The sequence below is a fragment of the Eschrichtius robustus genome, chromosome 13 (assembly GCF_028021215.1).
Source record: "Eschrichtius robustus isolate mEscRob2 chromosome 13, mEscRob2.pri, whole genome shotgun sequence".
NCBI classification, from domain to species: domain Eukaryota; kingdom Metazoa; phylum Chordata; class Mammalia; order Artiodactyla; family Eschrichtiidae; genus Eschrichtius; species Eschrichtius robustus.
In genome coordinates, this window is record NC_090836.1 from 60,938,179 (window position 1) to 60,963,316 (window position 25,138).

General features: G+C 36.4%; 1 protein-coding gene across 1 annotated transcript in view; it reads left to right on the plus strand.

The window, feature by feature from the left end:
• TRHDE (thyrotropin releasing hormone degrading enzyme) overlaps nt 1–25,138 on the plus strand; it is a 394,881-nt gene that overhangs the window by 193,573 nt on the left and 176,170 nt on the right. Inside the window, exons 4-5 of the mRNA XM_068560705.1 lie at nt 19,934–20,088; nt 22,866–22,979. Of these exons, the coding sequence (XP_068416806.1) occupies nt 19,934–20,088; nt 22,866–22,979 (269 nt within the window). The remainder of the gene's footprint in view (nt 1–19,933; nt 20,089–22,865; nt 22,980–25,138) is intronic.

Consider the following 25,138-nt stretch of genomic DNA (forward strand, 5'->3'; position numbering starts at 1 on the left):
TAAGGTAAGTTTTCAATTAAAAGGGCCGTAAAGATTGTCTAGTTCACCCTCTTATCTGACTGAGTGTGCCAAACACAGAGTGTGGCACTTATTAGGACTTGATTAAATGCTAATTTATTTCTTTCCTCCTTTTGTATATAATGAAAATGGTGACATCAGTTTAAAATAAAGAAACTGAAGTGCTTTGGTCTTGAGTCACATGGTTTCTTTCTGGCAAAGGTAAAAAGCAAAGTGCTTCTGATTTTCATGGCATTCCTCTTTTATAACATGTTCTAATTTCAGTATTTTTAAAAGAATCCCAAAGATGAAAAGTTATCTTATAAATACAGATCCTAGCATATATAATCTCTAATCTTGGCAGCTTCAAGTACAAATTCCCTTTTTTTGATAGGGCTGTAAAAGTCTGTCCTTTATCTGCTCATATATGTCATTTACGATGTCAAATGTAGTTTGAGGTGCTACTTACATTTTCTTTGAAAAAATAATTACCTAATATATCTTTAGTAGTTAAATGTCCTTGGCATACCCAACATTTTTTTAAACAGGCTGATGAGAGAATAAAGTAAGAGATGATGGTGGTTCTCTCAAATATTGGACCAAGAAAGGCATCCAACTAAACTTTGTTCCATTATTTTAACAGCAAAAGCTTGAAAGGTTTATAAAGATGTATTTAAGAGTGCAGAAAAGTATCTGTTCTCTTAATTGTTGGCCTAATTGAGGGGATTTAGAGAAAAGTGTGAGGTAGTATTTAATAATTTAATGGGATTAAAGCTAAATTATATTATGAGTACCTTTTATCACAGGCTAAGAAATGTGGTAGTCATCCTGGAGAGAGAGCCTTTGGAGGTTATGGAGTTCAAGATCCCATAGTGAAAGAATTGTGTTAGGAAGGACGGCCTGGTTAGGAGAGATTGGATATCACCTTAGACCTTTTTTCTATGCCGTTCTTAAGTCCTTTATGAAACTTTGCTTGTTTACTGGTACTCCAGCACAGTAATAAGCAGTTTTCGTAACTTTTCTTTTCTCTTTTTTCCCACTCAGCTATATAATTTGACTTCCGTGGCTCTTTTCAGCTTGCTTAACTACTCCTTTTGTGTTTTTTTAGTCCTATGTGACCTTTCTCAAAGGTACCTTCTTGTTATTCTCTAGATAGCTTCTAAGATGACTTTAATAAGTGATTGTTCAAGGTTTAAAGAAAAAAATACTCAATGACCATTAAAATGTCATACATTGAGAATACTGTGTGCCTCCATTAGAAAATTTTTTCAAACTGCTTCACAGTTAAAGGAAATGATACAATTCAGTGCTGTTAAACAAAGGTGGAGAGGAAGTATGGAACTGAGGTTGTTTTACTATATCCTCTTTTACAAGGGAAAATAAATTCTACCTATATAATACAGCCATTTTTCTCCTACTCTCAAAGGCTTATGATGAGAAATTTTGCTGTGTCCATAGGTGTACTTATCAGTAAACACAATCAAATGTCTCTCCTTTCTCGTTCTGAGATTGATTGCTTGCACATCTCGTGTTCTTCAGAGGCACTCCTGAGACGTTTCCGCATCCTCTCTTGCTGCCTACCTTATAGCTGCATATATTTTTTCCATATTTCAAAGCTGCCCTGTCTAACATTTATTTCTGATGCTTTACTGAGTTTGTGTCAGGCAGAGGTATGCCCTATGGAAAATAATTAACTGTTGCCAAATATATCATTTATCTTAAGCTTTTAAAGGAAGGGTTCTTAGGAGATTTCCAGTGATTTATCTCAAACTCTAATTCAATTTATGATTGACTCTTTCTAGATCAGAGGTCACATACAGGCAAGCTATGGGCCAAATACGGCCCACAGACATATTTTATTTGGTCTTAATGGTGTTATAAAACCTTTGAATGAATTGCTAATATTTTACAGTTGGGGGATTTCACATAAAAAAACAGATTACTAACCGTCTTGAAAAATTAGAATATCTGGTAACAGTGAGTCTGCATGCCCATGTGGGCACTGATTGATTAGAGCTGAAGTTTTTAGAATATGAGCTTTTTCATTATTCACAAGTCCCTATCCTATTTCATCCCCATTTATATTCCTTCTTATCCCAGTTGACTTTTTAATTGGTCTGTGGTCTACACTAGTGCTCCTCAAATTTTAATTTCCATATGAATCACCTGGGAACCTTATTAAAATTCAGATAGCCATTCAGAAGTGGATGGGGCCTGAGAGTCTGCATTTCTAACAGGTTCCCAGTTAAGTCAAAGTTGCCATCCCAGGACATTTTTTTTTTAAATAAATTTATTTATTTTATTTATTTATTTTTGGCTGCGTTGGGTCTTCGTTGCTGCGTTCGGGCTTTCTCTAGTTGCTGCGAGCTGGGGCTACTCTTGTTGCGGTGCGTGGGCTTCTCATTGTGGTGGCTTCTCTTGTTGCGGAGCACGGGCTCTAGGTGTGCGGGCTTCAGTAGTTGTGGCTTGTGGGCTCTAGAGCACAGGCTCGGTAGTTGTGGCGCACGGGCTTAGTTGCTCCACGGCATGTGGGATCTTCCCGGACCAGGGCTCAAACCCGTGTCCCCTGCATTGGCAGGCAGATTCTTAACCACTGTGCCACCAGGGAAGTCCCCATCCCAGGACATTTTGAGTAGTAAGGTTTTAGACCAATGGTCCTCAAAATACAGGTGTTGACCAGAAGCTTCAACATCTAACCAAATCATGAACTCTGGAAGTTGTGCCTAGCAGTCTGTTTAATGAAACCCTCCTGGTGAGTCTAATGCACACTAAAATTTGAGAACCACCATTCTAGTCTATGTTATGTAGGAACACTGTTTGTAAAATCATCTAAGTTGGAGGTTTGAAACCCTAGCTGGACGTGAGAAATCATTTGGGAAACTTCCAAAAAGATTGATGCTTGAGCCCCATCCCTAGAGATTCATACAGAATTGGTCTGGGGTTGAGGCCCAGCCATCAGTATTTCCAAAGCTCCTCAATGGATTCTACTGCAATGCAGAGCTGAGAACTAAGGAGACTTTCTTGGCACATTACCTAGATGTACAATATCTCTCTTGTCAGAAACAAATTATAACTCTAACACTTTTAAGTCCATTTGTCTTTTGCTATGTCCTCTGTAAAGCAAAACAGCTTTCCCCCAACACATTCTTAATGATCACTGGGTCATTTAATCAAATATGGTGATATAGGGGAACAAAACTTTGCCACCCCAAAATATGTCTCTTTGGCTTGAGGATTATTTTGGGCTGTATGTTTTTAAGAAACAAAAGTCTCAGGAAGAGCCCTTATTTCTTCCCCTTAATTGCCTAAAAGAATTTAGATAAAAGACTTGTTCCAGGAAGAACTATCACCACAGATGACTACAGTATAATGTGAACTAGGTGTGGTAGACTGGGGGAAACTCAACAAGGTATGTTTGATCAAAGTCTTCCGTGTCCCATTATCTCTGCATGGCCCCAGCAAACTTTTGTTTACCAAACATTTGCACTCTTTCATCTTCCTGTAAATTGCCTTCCTTCCCTTTGAAGTCCCAGACTCCTATCCCCCTCTCCTTCTCCCAGGTGATATATAGCCTTCAATTGTCTTAACTTGCTCTTGGGCCTCCTAGTCTTATGGAGCTCCCATATGTATGTAATTCAACTTGATTTTCTCCTACTAATCTGTCTCGTGTCAATTTAATTCTTAGATGAGCCAGAAAAACCTAGAAGGGGAGAGGAAAGGTTTTTTCCTCCGCAACGGTGTTTCATAAATCATCTCTTCACAAATGGACTTGTTATTTTAAAAGCTTGTCTCAATATCTCCTTGCAGAGTACATTAGACTTCTGAGCTCTATGGATCAGGAAACATTTCTTTTTAATTCTTTTGACATAACTTAATAGATTAGGTTGTACATTGCACAACTCTAGAAGGACACCGTTCATGTTTGGAGCCATCATAGATTTGTAGATTTTTTAAGACTGTTTTCTGGCACATGTCAGTATAGTGCCTTGAGGAAGAGGTGGCTTTTTTGTAATTTGTATAGTGATGTCATTTGGGTTAGCAGTAGGGCTGTATTTAGTCTAACAAATAAGACCACTAAAAATTCAGGATAAAACAGATTTCCCTCAACTGAAAAACATTCTGAGTAATCAATAATTTGGCAAATAAGCATTGGTTCAGTTTAGTATCAGTGTTAAACAGTTAATATGTTTTCATTAGCTTCCATAAACTTGGGGTGGTAGTGTTCCAGTAAAAATTTGTTTGAAAGTCAGATCCTAATACCTAATACATTTGACTTAGAACTGTTTTTAAAAGTTGTGCCCATCATGTAATGTGTTCTGAATCATGACATTATTAAGAAGTAATACTTAAGGTCACTAAAGCATCTTAGATAAGTGAAGAGCTATTGTAGGTTAGCCTAATGATTTGAACCACAGCCTTATAGAAAGCAATCTAGAAAAGAGAAAAAGAAAGAAAGAAAGAAAAAGAGACATATTATCAACTAGTCATTTTGTTTGCCTTTGGAGATAATGGAAATTTTTTTAGTTTTACTTTTCATGAGTATATGTAGGTATAGAAGAAGCAACAGAGTAACTTAAGCTAACTCTGCAAATAGAATGGGTCCTTTGCCTTTGGGCTTAAAGTGAAAGTGACTGTCTTGTAATGCCACTTTACCACCTGCTGTTACATTCAGCCGGAGTGGAAATGAAACTTTTGTATATTGTAGCAGTCAGTACCTTGCCATATATATTTTCTTAATTTGAGAATGTCAACAGAGCATGGTTTGCATCTGATCCCAAGTTTCCCCTTTTCTCTAAGGATTAAAATTCATTTGTTCTTGTTATAGGGTGTTTGTATATGGGGGAGAAGGTTTTGATGTTTTTCATTAACACCAGCTACTATGCCATACTAAAGAATGCCGACTCTCAGCTGACAACAAAATTATGTTTAAAATAGAGACTGAACTATGTTTTTACACGAACTCATTGGCACTTAAGCAAAGGCATTTGGAGCAAGTTTACTCAGTCCTGACTGTACAATTCTATAAGAGGGGATTAAACATTTGTGGAAATCAGCATTGGTAGTCTATAATAAAATCTGTAAATAATGTTTATGTCTTCCTAGCTATTAGCAGAAGTCCATATGATCTGAAATTTCAACATTATTTTCACTGCGTTGCAGACACACTGCCTATATTGTTTTGTTTTGTTTTTCTTCAAAAAGCTTTTTAAAACAATAGACTTAGTTCAGACTGCTCATCAGGAATAAAAAGATAGACTAGGGCAGGCATCATCTTTTTAATGTTTCAGGGCTTTGGGTACTAATCCCTACTATTTTTGACTTATTGTTTGGCGTTTCATTGAGTCCTATTTCCATCAATACAAAAATAGAACAGGATGCAGCATAGAGTAGAGATTAAGAACATGGATTCTGAAGCTAGGCAGCCTAAGTTTTAACTGCTGGAATGATTTAAGGAAGTGTATGCTGTTAATGGAAAGGAACTTTTGTATCACTTTTCCATTACTAGCAAAAATGGACTTTTGAGGTTAGCATTATGAAAATAATTTGTTCTATTTGTACTATAAAATTATTTTCCCTTTCTCTTCCTCTTATTCGCCCCTCCCCTTTCTGACTCTTCCCCCTTCTGGTTCCCTGGATTTATAATCATGGTTAATGGAACACCATAATTCGATTCATTACCCATTCATTCAACTAGGTAGCATGGTCTATGCCTCTTTGGTGGGTTTCTTTTCTTCAATATTTAATTAATTAACAAGTACTGTCTGTTTCCACCTCTGAAACACTTTTGTGTTTTAGTTAGGATTCTATTACTTTGAACCAGTCTTTCTGCTTTTATTTTCCCTCTACCTAAAGCAGTGATTTCAACCCTTGCTGTACATTAGGGCCATGTGAAGAGTAAGGAGGCCGAGTTCCCTCCTTAGAACAATTTGAAGTCTTGGGAGAAGCATGAGGCATTAATATTTTTAAAGGTTTCCCAGGTGACTCAAATGTATGACAATATTTGAGGTCTTCTGTTCTAAATGCTTCTTTATAACAGGGATTCTCAAGGTGTGATCACCTGACCAGCCGCATCAACATCACCGGGAACTTGTTAGAAGGACAGATCCAGGTCCCACCCCAGCTCTACTGCATCAGAAACTCTGGACTTGGGGCCCAGAAATATGTATTCTAACCAGCCCTCCAGGGGATTCCCATGAATGCTCAAAGTTGAGAACTGCTGCTTTTTGGCAAAAGTCTCCTATTTTTCTTTTCCTGGTTGTGCACCACCACTATAAAACTTTTGAGCGTGTTCATCTCTGCGTAGCTATACTTATTTAGTTTTGAAATAGTACACATAATACTTTCAGTAGCTAAATTTCAAGACACAATATACACTTCAAGTGAAGTTCAAAGTGAAGTTTGTTAATGAGAATGGATGTAAATCAATGGTGCAAGTACTCTTGTTGATAAATTTGTTTTCTTTTTGATTTTTTGGTAATAAATAATTATATCGGTGTTTTCACCGTACAATGCAGATGAAATAGAATGAATGGAGTGTAGTGGTTGGGGGATCTAAGCCAGTCTGCCAAAGTTTGAACCCCATCTCTGCTAATACCAGACTGTCCTGGGCAATTAACTTAATGTCTCTGTGCATCAGTTTCTCATTTGCAAAATAGAGCTATGTATAGCGTCTGTCTCAAAGAATTGTCAGGATTAACTGAGTTAATACATATAAATCACTTAGAAACTGACTGGCCCTTATATGTGCTCAAAAATGGTAGTTATTCTTACTTAGAATTGAAAGACTGTCAGCTCTATCATTTTCTTTTTTTGTTATTATTTTTTTGGGGGGCGGGTCTTTGTATTATTAGTATGACCTCAATCTATTTTTTTTTTTTTTTGCAGGTGTCTTTTTAAGTCACCTAGTTATTTTGTGAGGGTTGGTTTAGTTACACTAGATAATATAATCCATAAATCCATTTAACTGGGTGCTTCTGTACTGCCACATGCCCTAATCCCTTGAAAGTGAACTAATGAGAAAGATGTTTGTCGTTTTGATGTCTGTGGAACTTCTGCTCTCTTTTGATGGACCTTGATAATTCAACCAGGGAGAGTATCTGTATCAGACTAAAATAAATACAAATAAAAGTTCTAATTTACTTTCACACCTACATAGACAGGCTTATACAACCCCTGGGGGAAAGCACCCTGTCTTAGAAGATTCACGTCTCAAATTTTAAGCTATACATGCATCATTTGAAGATCTTGTTAAAATTCATATTCTCATTCACTAGATCTGGAGCTGGTCCTGAGATTCTGCTGCCTAATTGCATTAAATATGAGAACATACCTAGTAGTCAACAATTGATGAAACTTGAGGTGTGGGAGAGATCGGGAGGTTAGGAGTGAAACCAGCAGCAAAGTTACAGTTAGTGTATTTGTATAGCTAATCTGGAGACCTTGAGGCTCATTTTTGGAAAGTATTATTAGCTACTATTATTAAATTTGACCCCTGGTGATAAAACTCAAAATTGTGGTCTGGTTTTCATACCTCCATCTGCCTGAACTTACATAGGATGAGATACAAAGCAGTCTACTTCTAGCATGAATTTAGAATGATAGACTCATAAAATTCAATGAATTCATCAAACTTCAGCTACTTTCTATTATATATATAGTGTGTATATGTATTTTTGTAATATTATATAGAGTAGACACTTATGTACACTCAGTATGTATATTTATATAAAGTACACATATTATCATATAATAAATACTTATACACACATATATACACATACACACATATATACATACATACACATGCCCTGAGATCCAGAGCGGTGGATACAAGTTCCTCGAGGTAGTTAGCTCTTAGAACATCCCAAACACTTTGTAGCATTTTCTGCCCAGGCTGTAAGGTGGTCAGGCTCTAAGGATGCCATCCCCCACCCAGGAGTGGAATATCCCAAATGCTCCTGCAAAACATGAGCAGAAGCTTTAGTGTCCTTGGACCTGTACCGTTTAGTGTAGCACTCCACAGAATGCTGGCTTTCATTTTAATAATGATTCAGACAGGTTCCAAGACACAAGTGCAAAATTTGCATAGTGTTTTAGGAGGACAAGAAGAAACAGAAATCATGAGAAGGGTGTTACCATTTTCTGCACGGTAGTCTCCCTGCTGCACGTGTACAGTGATCAGTTACACGTCGTGTTGAGCTGTAGAACCCTCATGCTCTATTAACTGTAGTGTTAGGAAAATGGCTTCTGGCAATTTTCAATTATGTCAATTCTCTGAGTATTTACATTAGGAACAACATTTTTATGATGGGTACAAAAAAAAAAATCCCCTCTTTTCATCATTTCCCCATTAAGCGTACAAAATATTTTCTTTCCTATAAAATACACTTTAGGAGTATAACTTAGTGATGCGCATCAGGTACTGGAGCTTGGAGAAGTAAAGGGTTCAGTTCAATCTCTGGCTCATTATTAGTTCTTCCTGTATTTCATTTCTTGATCTAATGTAAATTGAACTAGGGAATATTTGCAACACTAGTAATGGGTTTTGAAAAAAAAATCATTGAATAGAAGCTCTCAGAAACTCTTCTGTAGAAAAATTTGGAAAAGGCAGTTTCTTTATACTCTCAGAAGATATTTATAACAAAGTATCAGGTACTTTCAGTAATGAAAGAAGTGGTTCATATTTTGATCAATACCTCCCATCAGATACATAATTCAGCCTGAATGGGACATGACATTCATTTTCTTCATGGCGTTGAGTGACCTGATGCTGTTTAAAATGGTAAATCTATATGTTTGGGTTATACGAAGGTAGAGGCTTTTAGTAAAACACCAAGGGCTAAACTGATACGGTTCTATTTTAGTTCTCTTAAAGGCAAATTAGCTTCGAATTAATGTTAAAGTTTAGTAAAGTAACACAGTGTCACTGCATTTTCTGTTTCTATAATTGTGCTATTTTTTAACTCTATTTTCTTCCTTTTTCTCTCTGCCTTCATTACCCCAAGCACCATCAGAGATTTCCCTTAGGAACCCTTAAAATTCACATTTGGAGTCTTCTGTTTAGACTACTATAGCTCTCTGAAAATTCATCCATTGTTTAGATGCCAGTTAATATCAGATAATACTTTGTACTGCAATAAGAAGTGATTTAAAAAAATCAACAACTATTGGGCTTCAGTGATTTTTTTTTCCTTCTGGGGCTTCAACAAGTATTTGATTTTTTTGCTTGAAAATAATGCTAGACAGTTTTAAGCTAAACATCCAACATTGGTTCCTTTGAATGATATATTTGCATTTTTTTATTGAATGGGGTGTCTATTACTAGTACAGTTTATACTAAGAGGAATTGGCCTTAAGGCACAATGAATCTTTGTTTCCGCTTTACCAAACTTACATAAATTTCTTTTAGGAGCAACCGCTCTGTACTCAGACTGTCTGAAGTGCGTATGAATTTGGAAATATATTTTACTGACAACTCCAAGTTTCAAGAGTTAAGAATGCTCATTTATAAACAGTACTATTTTTATACTCTCTTCTGCTGGAAATGTGAATCTGTCAATTAAAGAGTGTCAAAGAGCTATCCAAGCCTCTAAAATGATTCCCAGCTACCTCAGACTTTTGAAACAAAAAAAGACTCCTGAGTTCCACGCTGTGGGATGGGCCCAGTCCAGCAACTAACACTCATTAAATAGCTGATTAATGAAAGCCCCTAACAGAGTATTGGTTTTTTCCCCCCTTTGGGTGATTATGCTAACACATACAATTCGACTTTGTGTTGTATCTATGTAAGAAGTTCTATAATTCATTTTGAAAATCTGTTGAAAATGATATCGAATAGTAAGTTAGTATTCTTTGAAAGCATTAATATTTAACTACTTCAGTGTATAATATCTGTGTTTTATAAATAAACCTAAGATATTCATAGACACTGTCAACTGCATTAATTAATATTTAACTACTTCAGTGTATAATATCTGTGTTTTATAAATAAACCTAAGATATTCATAGACACTGTCGACTCTTGCCTCACTACTGTAGAATGATGTGATGTCACATTTCTGGCTTCCCCCCACCTCTTATTGACAGTGCCTGTTAGTATCCTTTGTGGGCCTGCTTCATTTGCCCCCTTCTTCTGCCTGTTTCTTAAATCTCAGTGCTCCTCAGATATCTTAGTCTTTTTCTATGCTCAGCATGGGTCATAGTCTACTATATACATGCTGATGACTTCTTAAATCTGTTTCCCCAGCCCAAACCTCTCCCCAACACATCAGACCTCTATATTCAGCCTCTTACTGGATATCTCTATTTGGATGTTCCAGAGGCAGCTCAAACTCAGCATGTCCCATACAGGATTTGTCACTATATGCTTCAGCCATATTGATCCAGTTTCTGTTTACTGAAAGTCCCATGTTCTCTCTCACTTGTTTGCAGACACCCTTAGCCTGAAATGTACTTTCCCTCCAGCTAACTGAATAAATCTCACAACTGACTTTCTCCAGGAAGCCTTTCCCAGTTCTTAGGTTAAGATTTGGGACCTCTTTTATATGGTAATAATGACAGTAATATAGTAACATTGTTGTAGTAATATATTATAGTAATATAATACAGTAATATTATAGTAATATAGCATATTTATCAATATAGTAAAAGTGATAAAGGTAATGATGATGATGATAATACTCTATTAGTTTCTTATTGATGCTATAATAAATTACCACATTCATAGTGGCTTAAAACCACATGAATTTATTATCTTACAGTTCTGTAGGTTGGCAGGTTGACACTGCTCTCACTAAAGTCTTTTCTTTAGGGGAGAATCTCTAAATTTTCTTGCCATTTCTAATTTCTAGAAGCCCCATATTCCTTGGCTTGTAACACCCTTCCTTCTTCAAGGCCAGCAATGGCCTCCAGGGTCTTTCTCTCATTTCCTCACTCTGACACCGACTCTTCTGCCTCCTGCTTTTCAGGACCCTTGTGATTATACTGAGTCCACCTGGATAATCCAGGATACTCTCCCATTTTAAGGTCAGCTGATTAGCAACCTTAATTTGATTTGTGGCCTTAATTCCCCTTTGCCAAGTAATCTAATGTATCCACAGGTTCTGGGAATGAGGGCATGGACATCTTGGAGGGGCTTTTTGTCTACAATAGCTAACAGCTATTGAGAACTAGGTATTGTTCCAAGCATCTCACTCACATAGTTGTGAAGAACTGAGAAGAGTCTGAGATTTTATCTTACCCTATTTGCAAGCTTGACAAGTCAGCCTGTCATTGTTTCTTGAAACTTGGTGGAAGACATGAAACTCTGGGATTAGAGACAATAAAACTTCATTCCTTTAGCTATAGCAGTAGCCAGAGTATCAACATTTTTTGAGCCAGTTCCCTGAGCCCCAATTCCCAAGAGCAACGCAAAGAGGTCCAGGTGATACCTGCATATGCAATGGATTATATAATAGGTGAGGAACTCTGACCCTGAGGAATCTAGTTATTTTATAAATTATGGTATGTACTCCTGTCCTTTGCTTTTGAGAGGACACTATCTCTGTTTTTTCTATACAAATATCCTTAAAAAGATAGTCTGGAACGAAAACCAGTCAGTATCTGTGCTCTTAAGACATACGGAAATGTGAAAGATACTTGAGAGTTGTGTTCCAACAATAGCCCTCGCAGTAACGCTGTGAAATAGTAGCAATTATAATCATCTTCTTTCTACAGGTAAGGAAAATGAGGGGCAGAAATGATAAGTAACAAGCCTGCTAAGTAGCAGGATGGGGTTTTGAACCTGGGCTACCTGACCTCACAGCCCATGTTCTTAGTCTCTGCTCTGTGCTGCTTCCATCATACCATGTACTCAGGTTAGCGCATGTACTACCCTACGGTTTCCTTCATGTGTGTCTATAATATGTATACTTTTAAACTTGTTTGTATTCCCCATTGGTTTTTAAACTCCATGAGGGTTTAATGGGACTGTGTCTTATCCAGTGTTCAGATCAGTCCGGCCTGTGTTAGGTAATGAATAAGTATTTTAGGAATAAATGAAACAATATAGTAAACGAAACCTTCATAGAAAGGAACCTTACTTACAACCTACATTCTCTTAGATAACACCAAATCTTTGTTCTATAACAAGCATTAGTCAAGTTGGCCTGTCACCAAATGATGGTGATAGGAATCATTTAGTGTGTTTTTGATGTTTATGCCTAATCATGTCCATTAAAGTGAAGACCGTAAGTTTTGAAAGTGCTTGAGGGAAGATGCAAAATGTGATGATGGCAGTCAAAGTAGAGCTAATTTTAAAAATTAAATGGGTGAGAAAATGACAAACGTTCCTTGTGCATATGGGATAAGTCCTTTGGCATAAAAATTCTTTTTCGGGGAAAAAAGGAATTAGACAAACCATGAAAAGTGTTCCTCCTTTGCAATTGACAGTAATCAGGAAGTGTCGAGGAAAAGTGATTGCAGAAATGAAAAAAAAAAAGTCTTTTGAGTGTGTGCAGGAGCATCAGCAAAAACATTGAGTGCATATTATGGCCTAATGCTAATTCAGGAGGATGCTAGGAGTTTGAGAACTTAAATGCTAAGCTTGTGAATACAAGTGGTACTGATGAAAATTCTGTTACAGGCTAAAGTATGTAGCTGAAACTAATCTTTTTTGATGGAAATATGCCCAAATAGAAAGTCCATCAGGAGAAAGTGTGTTCTGTTTTAAAGCTTTGAAGGACCGATTCACTCTTTCTTTAAAATTTTTATTGGAGTATAGTTGATTTACAATGTTGTGTTAGTTTCAGGTGTACAGCAAAGTGAATCAGTTATACATATACATATATCCACTCCTTTTTAGATTCTTTTCCCATATAGGTCTTAAATTTGGTGGAAATGTATCCAAGGATAGCAAAGCTTCAACTCCTCTTTGTCAAATGAACTTAAAAACAGCCATTCAGTACCTAACCTGTTTGTGATGAAAAACAACTTCAGAATATGCACTTGAAAGGAAAACGTTGGTTCTCATTTTATAAATACCAGTAATAGATGACTTCTATGAATTTTATCTTGTCAATATGTCTATTTCAAATGCAATTTATATTTATACTAGTCACATGTGGTAATTGTCAGAGCAAGGAGTTTTATTTTTTAATACTTAAGCATGAATGCTTATGTAAATAGTATCTTCAAGTGCCAGTCATGGCATAATCAAAACACAACTTTTTTTTTTTTTAACCTGCTATACCTTTAAAACTTATTTAGGTAGGGTCCCTGAATAATAAAATGGGAATGTCCTATGACTTTCTTTTTATAGTTTGTTCTTAGGTAAGTCCTGTATTGCTTTACATCATAAGCAACATTTTCAATTCAGAGATCAGAATGCCTAGCATAACACATTAGCCAACATTTCATCTTTGTTAGAAGACAAGATTCCTCCTCTCTCAAGCTAAGGCCTGTCATGAATCTGATTCCCCAAGGTGAGGATGAACTGGAAAGATCCCAAATAGCGATGGCATTGATTTATCATGTTTTGTGCTTAGGACTAAGTGCTTTAAACGGACCATCTCATTGAATCTTCACAACAACCTGCAAGGAAGTTATCCCCGCGTTATCAATGAGGGGATGGAAGCTGAGAGAGATTGAACAATTTGTTTGAAGTTCCGTAGCCGGTAAATGTTAGACCTGGGTTTGGATCCCAAGCAGTGTGGACTCTAAAGCTCCAACTTTTAACTGCTGTGTCTACTGCCCTCTGCCAAGAAGGGCAGGGTTGCAGTGCTGGAAAGGTAACTTGGATTGTGATTGAGGTGCTGCTAGGACACAGCATGGAAGAGAGTATTGAGGCTGAAATTTAAAGGGTGAAGGAAACAGAAGGAAGAGTTAGTGCATAAGTCTGGGGATTTGAGAGCAGGATAGATCTGGGGTGGAAGAACCAGGGCAAGGTTCAGAATGTGTCTGTCAATCTGGAGGGAGTGCCTCTGAGTGATACTTAGCAGAGAAGTTTAAAGGAGCAGAAGAGCACTTCACACAGCAAACAGTGAAACCATGGAACTGATGACCAGAACTGCAGAATTTCATGTTCTTTCTTGGATGGAACTTGGTAATGGTTACGTATCTGTTTGGTTTGTGACATCGGGCAAAACTAGTTGTAAGCTATATTCAGCATGACTTGTCGTCAGAGGGGAAATGATTCTGGACAACGAACTCTGCTGATCTGTGAGCTCAGAATCTGACTGTGGCAGGGAGGAGAGGCCTGATATTGCACATGATTTTTTTTTTTGCTAGTGATTATTTAATAATGTAGAATACATTAAAGTCTATTTCTAGTTTATGAAGTTATACATCAGAACATTGCCCCTAATGCTGGAGACTGGATTTCGGTTTGTATGTATTATGAGACCCTGCTTGATGATTCTTTGAACATTTCCACGTGGTTTCAGGGTTCCTTTTAGCATGGTGTTGTTAGGGTAGTGGGACATTTTTCTTGGTGACTGACCTTCCCCAGAGTCCAAAAGAGGAAGCTGCAAAGCTTTCTTAAGGTTTAAGCCAGATTACAGGGGAGAGGATTATTCTAGAAGGAATAGTACATTAGTGGCTGTGGAGGGGGGACTATCAATTAACAGTCTACTACTAAGGTGCTTAGGTATTTTCCTCTGGAGCTCAAAGAGAGCTATCTGGGCATGTGGGTGGTGACAGATGACATTGGAGTGGGTGAGAACACTCAAAGAAAACTAGTAGAATGAGTTAAAACACATACACACACACACACACACACAGATGGAAATCCTAGAATTCTGGTTTTCAAAAATCAGAAGATGACAAGAAAATAAAACAAACAAACAAGAACAAAAACAACAAGAAGAAAGGCTAATCTGAGAAGTGGAGGAGAAACACGGATATCTTTCTATGACAGACCCTAATTAGCAGTGTGATAAATCTCAGCAGTATCAAAAAAGTAAGAACTCAGAGGTCTCCATGAGATTTTGTGCTCTTAGTTAGCGAGAGCTGTTTCAACATAGTGTTAAAGATAGAAGATAAATTCTAGTGCACTGAAGGGAACAAGTAGAGAAAGTCAGGTTTTTATGGTGATTTATGTAATCACATTCACTAGTATTTTATGAATATTTGTTATCTGCCTATAGTTTTAGGACTAGCGTAATTAATTGGGAGCAGACTCTTATGCATAATTTTATCCAGGATTTTCTTTAAATTTCCGAGTAAATTTGACTCTGAAACATTTGAGTTTTCTTACTTCTGTTTTCAAGGCATATTAAAGAGTTGTGGTTGCACATGTTAGTGCATATAGCCTCATGACAAATTATTTGGCAAAAATTGAAACAATTTAATTCATTGTAAATAAATCTTATTATCTTCAAAGTTAAGCAAAAGAATATTTCAGTTACTGAAGATATTAACAGCTTCATTGAGGTATAGTGACATGCAGTATGCTGCACATATGTGAAGTGTAAAATTTGATGTTTTAAGATATGTATACACCCATGAAATCATCACCATAATGAGCGTATCCATCACCCCCAAAAGTTTCCTGTTGCTATTTTTTTAATTTATTTTTTTAATCGAAGTATAGGTGATTTACAATGCTGTGCCAATCTCTGCTGTACAGCAAAGTGACTCAGTTATACACATAGAGACATTCTTTCCTGTTGCTATTTTTAATCCCTCCTATCTGTGTCCCCAGGTGACTACTGATCTGCTTTTTGACATTATGGATTAATTTGCATTTTCTAAAATTTTATGTAAGTGACATGAATCATACAACATATATATTTTTTCTTCCTTTTTACTCAGTATAACTATGCTGGGGCTCATTCATGTTGTTGCAAGTATTGATAGCTCATTTCTTTTTATTGCTGAACAGCATTTTATTGTACGGATATACCACACATTATCCATTCATCTATTGATGGACATTGGAATTATTTCCTGTTTGGGTGTATTGGAAGTAAACTGTTATGAACATTTGTGTACAAGTCTTTATGTGGATATATGCTTCCTGAAGGTGTTCTTAAAATATAGAACTGTTTATGAGATAAAGGTATAGAGCAGAGAGACACAGTTAAATTATCCCTCAATAGTTGTTAGAACAAAATCCAAGTTTCTTCAGTAATTTGATAGAAGGTTATTATGTCTGTAGTAGCGTAATCTAATTTTTAAAATTTTCTTTTTTTTTTTTTCTTTCTGCCAGCCATAGACGTGGTTCCCTGTATCTATTGTAAAGCCTGTGAACATCTGAGAAGCTGCCTCCTGTGCTTGATCCCTCTGTGTTTTACTCTGTTCTCAATCACTTTATCTGAATCTGACTCCATTTGCTCAAGAGTCTTTGTCTGAGTACAGGTTTCTGGTAACTGACTGTACTGCTGAACTGAATGAATAAGCATTTTCAGAACTCTAATAAAAAACTGATGAACTCATAAAAGTGCTAACAAAAGATCAAGATGAAAAAAAAATTAATTACATGGGACTGAGTGAACTGATGAGGATGAGTATAATTTTTGTGACTTTCTGTCTGAATTAAAAAAAAAAAAAATCCCACAAGGACTCAGAGGCAAAGAATATACAAATCAATTTTCACTGCAAAGTAAAGGAGCTGTTACAGTGGAGGATTACTGGACTGAATGTCAATATTATGGCATAGTATGAGTGTGTTTCATGTTTGGTAATTGCAATCATTGTTGCTTTTGTTGTGGTCATCCATGTACAATGCTTGGTGTCAGTCTATTTATCTCTTGTAAAAATAAAATACAGTGTGTGTGTGTGTGTGTGTGTGTGTGTGAAAAAAAAAAAAAAAGAGTCTTTGTCTGGTTGAAGTACAGCTTCGTTACTTGGGTCTGACTTCTCTGCCCTTAGACCTCTGGAAACCAACCTGTCACCAGCTGCCCACTTAGGTCACCATTGCCTGAGATCATTGGCACCAACCTTCAGCTGCCCCCTCACCACACCTGCTTAGGCTGCTAGTCAGGTTTTTGCTGTCTGATGACTGCCCCTGGCTGTACCTTCTTTATTCCAAACTCTTAGACTCGCCTCTGGCCCATGCCTGGAATTTTCTCTCCGTGCCGTTTGAGCCACTCCATATCCCAGTGTGAGGCCTGATTTGTTGACTTAGTCTTGGGGACCTGACTACTCTCGGCTCTTGGAGAACTTCAGCAAACAGAAGTGCCTCTGTTTTGCAACAGGCTTGTTCATAAGTCCCCGTGTTCCTACAAGTAAATGGCCCCAGACCTGCTACTGCTATTGCCATCTGCTGGTGGCAGGCAGAGTTGGTGCAATGTTGTTCTATTGCCTAGTTTGTTCATATTTAAGGAAGGTCTCAAGGTAAAATCTTAAGCAGAAGTATGTCTGTTTGTTATGTACTTGCACTCTGTATAACTCTCACATCTATACTCTTCTCCTTTATATGCTTCAGCCACACCAACCTTCATTCTGTCCAATATGCTAGTCTCATTTCCTCCTTAGGGCCTGTGCATTTTTTGTCCCCTCTTCTTAGAACAATATATCAATACTTCCACAGATCTTCAGACAGCTAGCTTCAACCATTATTCACATCTCAGGTGAGATGTGATTACCTTAGAGATGCCTGCTTTGACCACACTCCACTCATTTCACCCTACCAGTCAATCACTGTCTTACTCTATTATTTTTTGGTAGCATTTATCATTTACTAAATTTCTTTCATTCATTTATTACTTGTTAATTAACCTCGTCTTCCTACACACACCCACAAATAAATATAAGTGCCATGAGAGCAGGGAGCAAGGAGCTTGGATGACAGAACAAACAATGCTTGTATTGAGCAAAAGAGATGCTCAATAAATACATACTTGTATAAATGAATGCATATAGTACCTCTGTCTGCCTGTCGAAATCCTATTTATCTTTGGAAGTCCAACCCAGATACTATCTCTTTCAAGAACTTCTCCAACTAAATCTGTTTTCTCTCTCTTTCACAAGACTTTTTATTCTTTATTTATTTTTTCTGTTAAGCTGTCATGTTTCCATGTAGTGGATACAGGGGCCATACTTGACTTATCTTTAGTCCATAGGTCAGAAGCACAGGTAACAACCTGGGCTTGGGACTGGCTTTTGAAGTAGGGATGGAGAGTGCAGTGTTGTAGGACTGAACCCTTAACCTGTGGAATCTGATTCTTTGGGTAGATGGTATTGGAATTGAGTTGAATACTGGGTCACTCTGTTGGAATCCAAGAATTACTTATAGATGGTGTGGGACAAACCCTCCCACGTCCCCACCCCACATGCACACATGTTGAAATTGGCTCCAGGAACCTAAGAGACTGTCCCTCATTCCTTCTTCCTTCTTTCTTTTCTGAAGCAATCATAATTCTGAATCTGGTGTTTATCATTCCTATATGTGTGTGATTGTGTGTGCATTTTACCATGACTATCTGTCTGAGTATATGTGTGAATGTGTGAGTATCCATTTGCAATCTATGGTACTATTCTGCTTGCTTTTAAGTAGTATATGGTAAGGGTCATTCTACACCTTATTTGTTCCTTCAGCATTATGTTTTTCAGATTATCCGTGTTGATACATGTAGTGTTAGAATCTAGTGGTAAGACTATTTCAGTGGTTGTATGGTATTCCTTTTTAGAATTATTTCACAGTTTCTTTGTCAATTATCTTGGTGGAAGGCTTGTAGTTTTCTCTTTTCACTCTTACGAAGAATACTGCAGGAAACATTTTTGTACCATTATTTTCTTAGCATCCTAGGGAGTTAGTCCAGGGTTTATATGGGGAAGTGGAGCCAGGTTGCCTGGGTTCGAATCCTTACATTGCCGCCTTCTAGCTTTCCCAAGCAGCATTGAGCACCAGCTATATTCAGTCCTTCTGCACATGCATGCCCTACCTCAGCCCCTGGCAACAAGTTGTCAGCTTGGCTTAGATGCCTTTGGCTCCGGTGGACCCTGCTGGATCCAGTTCCCAAATGCCACTGCCCGTGGCTTCACATGCAATCACTGCTTTGCATTTATGTACCATTTCTGGTCCATGGAGAGGTTTATAGAGGTTTATTTTCAAGCCTGGAGATGATTTGCAGTTTTTCCTTTTAATATTTTACTTATCATTGCTATGTGTTTGAGCAGAGGGAGTGCATCAAAGCATGTACTTACTGTGTCACCTTAAGCAAACGTTGATAATACCTCTACAACCTTTTAAAATAAGCACAAATCTTAGAATCATCTAATCATAGATTTTCGGAGCTGGAAGGGATTTTAGAGATCATGACGTCCAATAACCTTATTTTATAGGTGAGAGAATTGTGGTCTTGAGAAATTTAAGTGATTTACTGATGTCATATATTTAATTAATGGTGGAGACAGGACCAGAACCAGAGTCTGCAGGTTCCCTCAATAGTCCTTTTGACACTACATCTACTTTTTTAGTTTTCTCTATCTGAGCTATATTTACATGTAATATTTTATTTTTAACAGAACTCAAAAAATACATTAGAATTAAGCAATTAGAAATATGACATGTCAGATTTTTAAACTGATGTGAGACGTTTTCTTTTGAACAATATTGAGGTAAAAGCAAGAGTACAGCATTTACTGCACTGAGCTGAATATATTTTCATTAGAAGGCACAATGCCTTTGGACTCTGTAGATTCCCGCTGCATTTGGTTTCCTTGACTTTCTGCAACTTATTAGGATAGGCCCATCAATACTGGTGCTGATACTTCCAACCTCCTACCGCACTGGGTCTGAAAATGAACTGTGATGGATGGATATGGCCAGCATTGACAGTGATAGCCTATATTTCTGCTGTCACGTAGAAATGGCAGGTAGTTTAATTTAGAAAAAAAAATTACTGAGAAAGAGCAAGTATTTCTTCTAATTAGGATTTCTGGACTTTTGTCGGATATGAATTTAGAATCTGACATGTTTGTTAAAGCCTTTGGAATTGTTTTATTCTATTTCTAGATCTTTTAGCTGTGCCTAAGCACCCGTATGCTGCTATGGAGAACTGGGGACTAAGTATTTTTGTGGAACAAAGAATACTGCTGGATCCCAGTGTTTCATCTATTTCTTATTTGCTGGATGTCACCATGGTCATTGTTCATGAGATATGTCACCAGGTATGAGAAAAAGGATCAGGTGTAAGTATAATTGCAAACTATCGAGAACGTAGAATGATTTCAGATACTTAGATTAGGAGCTAAGTTATTCTCCTCCCAATTAAGTTTTAATTGTATAGAGCACCGTGTAGTTCTTTTTGGAAGATAGGTTGTCCTTCTCAAATGACGACACAAACGAAAGCAAACACACGGATCGTATTGAATAAGTAACTGTCATTCAGTTTAGTGGAGGAGTGAGATGGCACTGCTACCCAGCAGCCTCTTTGGAGACCCTATCCACTCACTATTCTTTGTCAACCTTGCTCTATTTTCTTGTGATTATTGGTGTGTATATATGGTGAGTGCAATGATTTATTGCATTGCTGAAAGATGCAGCTGAGTTTTGTGTACATGTCAAAATTTGCTTTTGCTGAAATCAATTTGTTATTCCCCTTCTCCCATCACACAGACACTTAGGAAGTCTTTCACTAACTCTGCGACAGCCTCTTTGTTCTCAAATGATTGATATTTTTTTGTCTTGGCATGTTTAGAAATTCATATGTAAATTAGCCAGCTTTATCGTGAAGCTAAGATAAAATTAATTTCATTTTGATTTTATGCACTTTCTTACCATGAGCAGAAGATATTACAGAGATTTCACAATGCTTATTAGAATCTCGATTCTAGTGAACAAAATAACTGAAAATAAACGTTCGTGCTAATAAAAAGCAATCCTTGTCCTGATTACCAGAAACTATGGATAGTTTTTAAGTGGAAACACCAGAAATCTCAGTGTGATACTGTACAACTTCAATTTGTTACCAACCCAAAATCTTTTTAAAAAGCTTGAAAACCTTAAGAAAGAGTGAGGTGGAAAACGTTGTCAGTAAAAGAGGCTGAACAGCTAAATGATAATACATGAATAGGGACTTCGTGATAAATTGTTCTAAGCCATATGACCATTTACCTATATGTCAGCCTTTTGCAGTGAACCTGTAGATGTTTGTACCTGTCATGCTGGTCAGCTTGGGCATGTGTTCCTTGCTGCAGAGACTTAAGGGGATCCATTGCAGAGATAACCAGGGCTCCTCTATTGTGCTAAAAATGGTTTCCAGCTAAACATACAATTCTTTGACGCAAATCAATGTCCTTTTTGAACGTTCCTAGAAACGAGTTACATGTAGAGTTCTGTTGAAATAAGAACACACTGATGATAATTGTTTCTAGAACTGGATTTCATTTGTTCCAGATTCTCAGTTACTTTCTTGTTCTAGCTTAGTGGTGCTCGGCTACTTACTATGAGGAAATGAGCCAGAAGCTGGGAGAAACACATAATAATTTCCACTATCATTGCCGAATTATTTTCTACATTACCGTTTCTCCTCACCTATTTATTGCCACAATTCTTAAGACATGCTTTCAATTTAAGGGAGAAGAAACATTACTTTCTGATCAAGAACAGAAAATGTTTTAAATATCATTTGTTTTGTGGCCATCAGCATATTCAGAGCTATCTCTTATTTGTATTTCTATTAGAGATCCTCTTGAGTAAGTGATACTTTATTAATATTGAAATGCTCAGCCGTCAAGCTCTTTCCTCTAGCTCCTAAAGCTGTAAAGCTATGATCTGATAATTGTCTGACTGCCTTTTCCTTCTGCTTCTTAAATAACTCACTACCACTTAGAGTCTTCACACTAAGGGTTACTTACAAATGCCTATAATCCTCTTGCCTAAGGCTTTCTCATGGCTCCTTATCATTAAAGTCTGAGCTCAAATGTCATCTGCTTAGAGAGAATCTTTTTGTTTTTACAGTCTAAAGTGACCCGTCCCCCATTCCTATCGCACTTTAATAAGATCTGAAATTGTATTGTTCATTTGCTTATTTTTTATTTTCTATCTCACCTCATTGTCCCTTCCTCCACAATAAAGTGTCAGCTGCCTGAGAAGGGACATTGTCTGAGTTTTCATCATTCAATCCCAAGTCTGTAGGATAGTTCCCGCATATAATGTTTTTTTGTTGTTGTTGTTTTGTTTTTTAATGAAAAAAGAATTCCTTTAAGCTTTGGTGAACTCAGCAAGGATTTCAGAGTTATGTATCCTGATCTAATCAAAACACCAATTATAAATTACAACATTATTTTCCTGAAGGGATCTTAGAGATTTTTTTGGTCCAACCCTCATTATCATAGAATCATGGAGAGTCAGGTGTGCACGAGCATCTTAAAGCCCTTATTAGTTCCTTCAATCAGCCGATGTCGTCTGTGAATTGCCTCTGCCATTGGAAGGCGCTGCTTCAGTACTTCCTGTGATGAGCTCACCACTTCTCGAGGTAGTATTTTCCATGTTCATCCATTTCAGTCTGTTAGAGGGTCTCCTGCATTTTTAGCAATGTCTACCAATCTACAACCCTAATTTCCATCCATTAGTACTGATTTGTCCCCTGTAGGGCCATAAGACCCAAGCCTTTTCTTCTTCTATATACTAGGACTTCAAATATTTGAAGACAGCTGTTGTCAGTTTTTTTTACCCTGAGCCCTTTCTTCTCCAGGTTAAATTTTCTTGTTGTGTTCCTTGAACATTTTATTTTTGTTCTTCCCTGAATGCATTTATAGAAAATTAGTGTCATCCAAGTAGTCAAATAAATCAATGGTGTTGCCACAACGTATTTTAAGATCACAAAATCAATTGGGGAATGAATTCCAGTTGTGATAATCATAGTTTAATACATTTAATTTTAGATAAAATAATTCTGGGATAGATGCGATTTTATCTGATGCCCATTCATTTGTCACGGCAGTGGTTTGGTGACCTCGTGACTCCTGTGTGGTGGGAAGACGTGTGGCTGAAGGAGGGATTTGCTCACTACTTTGAGTTTGTTGGTACAGACTACCTCTACCCCGGCTGGAACATGGTAAGTGCACTTTTTAATTGTTTGGAACTCTAAGTGAAAGGTTGATCCTGTGTTACATTGGGCTTATCTTATCATCAGACGTGACTGAAAATACCAACCGATGCATGAAAAAAAAAAAATTAGCTATCCAATAAAGGAAAAGTAACCCAAAATGTAAACAGTAGTATTCCAAAAGATTTTTGTTTATTAGAACTAAATAGAATCTGATTGGTTATACGCTGATTTCAAAATGGTACAAGTTTTCTAACTAGAAATATTTTAGATTGCAGTATTTGATAACAAAGATAAATTATCCCTTAAAATAGAGAAGGTAACAGTAATCAATAAGTTATATTTTAAGTGTATAGGATGTTTCAATATATAGAAAAATGAGAACTTAATATTTCTTCAATGTGATGAACTCAAAAATTAGCGAAAATTTTTGATGCATTATTGCTGTTTTTACTTTAGGATTAAATGATTTAGTAAGAGGTTACTACAAAGAGTTGTACACATTATACCCATACCTGTACGTCTGACCTGAAGTAGGATTTGTTGTACCTTAAGCAGTGATGTTCTAGAACATCCTAGAAGAAAAAGTGGAGGGAGGGTATGATTTCTATATGTCATTTAAAGTAAGTTTTTCATTTGGTATAAGCTTCCATTAATCAGTAAGTGACTATGTTATTATGGAGTAGAACCCAGGGTATATGTTGTTTGGGAACTTGAATTTTAAATTTATTTTAAGTGGCACTATGTAAAAGTTGCAAAGTACTGACATTTGTCAACTTCCAGAAGCTCAAAAGCTTTCACCTGTGACATAGCATGAATGATTATATATATTTATTTCACACCACTCTTTTTTGATGTTTAAATTATTATGTGATTATCTAGTTATCTGTCATGATGACAAGTATGATCTGAATAGTATTTAAACCAAGGTAAAATATAAAGATGTCTGTAAGTCATGATATAACTTCTCTACCATAAATTCAGCCAACTCCTGCTGAGTAAGAAAGGTGATCTTACATATCTCAGAAGAAATGTTACAATTGTAATATCATATTGATATGTTTGAATTATCCAGTTTTGCTTATATTTTATAAAGGCAACATGGTTCATTTGCACAAATGTATGAGTTAATTTTACTTAGCCTTATGTATCTAGGTATGCATGTATATATTATACAATTTAAAAAATCTTCTTTGAACTGTTTTATTATGGCATTAAAATTAATTAAAAATGCCTTTAAAGAACTTTGAAGAAAAATCATCAATACCATCAATATTAATTAATTTTTAAACAAATATGAAATTTGAAAACTGAAATGTTTAAGGATATTGAAATATTCATAAAAATATATTTTGGTTTTTAGTTGACTTTCAACCAAATTTGTTTAAAATTATCATTTAATTTTCACTATGCTGTGGATTATTACTGATTTATAATTCTATTATGTTTCAATATTAAAAGATCTTAGTATTACAAATGGCATGTTACTCATATAGGTAAGCTTTTTCATTTTTTTCAGCTCATTCAGCTATCTATGACAAAATCCTTTCTATTCATCATTATAAAAACACATCTTAGGTTAAAAAGGAATCAACAGAATTATACTAGAGGTGAAAACTGACAGCTTTTGATGGTTTTAGCATGGCAGTGAATCCCAAGGTTCAATGTCCTCATACTGGATTTTGTCTTTGAATAATTTTGTATATTCCTTCATTATCTTTATCAGTTAAGTCATAAATGGAGAACATTTTTATAAGAAATATTGAAAATGAATATAGAGTGTAAATAACACATCTGAGAATTTGTCCTTAACAGAATACATACCATGCACTGGAAGTATAAAAATCTTGGGCTGTTAGGATATTAATCCGTATGTTATCATCAAAAATAGGAATTAATGGTGGATTAAACTACGAAATGAAAGAATAAGGCCCATCACAATTAATTAGGCAATAGTGAAAACAGGTTTTATTATTATGTCTCTTTATGTTCGGATTTTAAAGATTACAAATACTGTCTGATCATTGGCTGCTTTTGCTTTTTTAGTAGTTTTTTCAATTTAGGTTGTACAGTACCTCAATATACTAAATTTATAAAACCTATAAGAAGAGACTCTAAACAAATTCTCCTCCAAGGATCGTTAATATCTTCTTTGCAAACAAAATTTT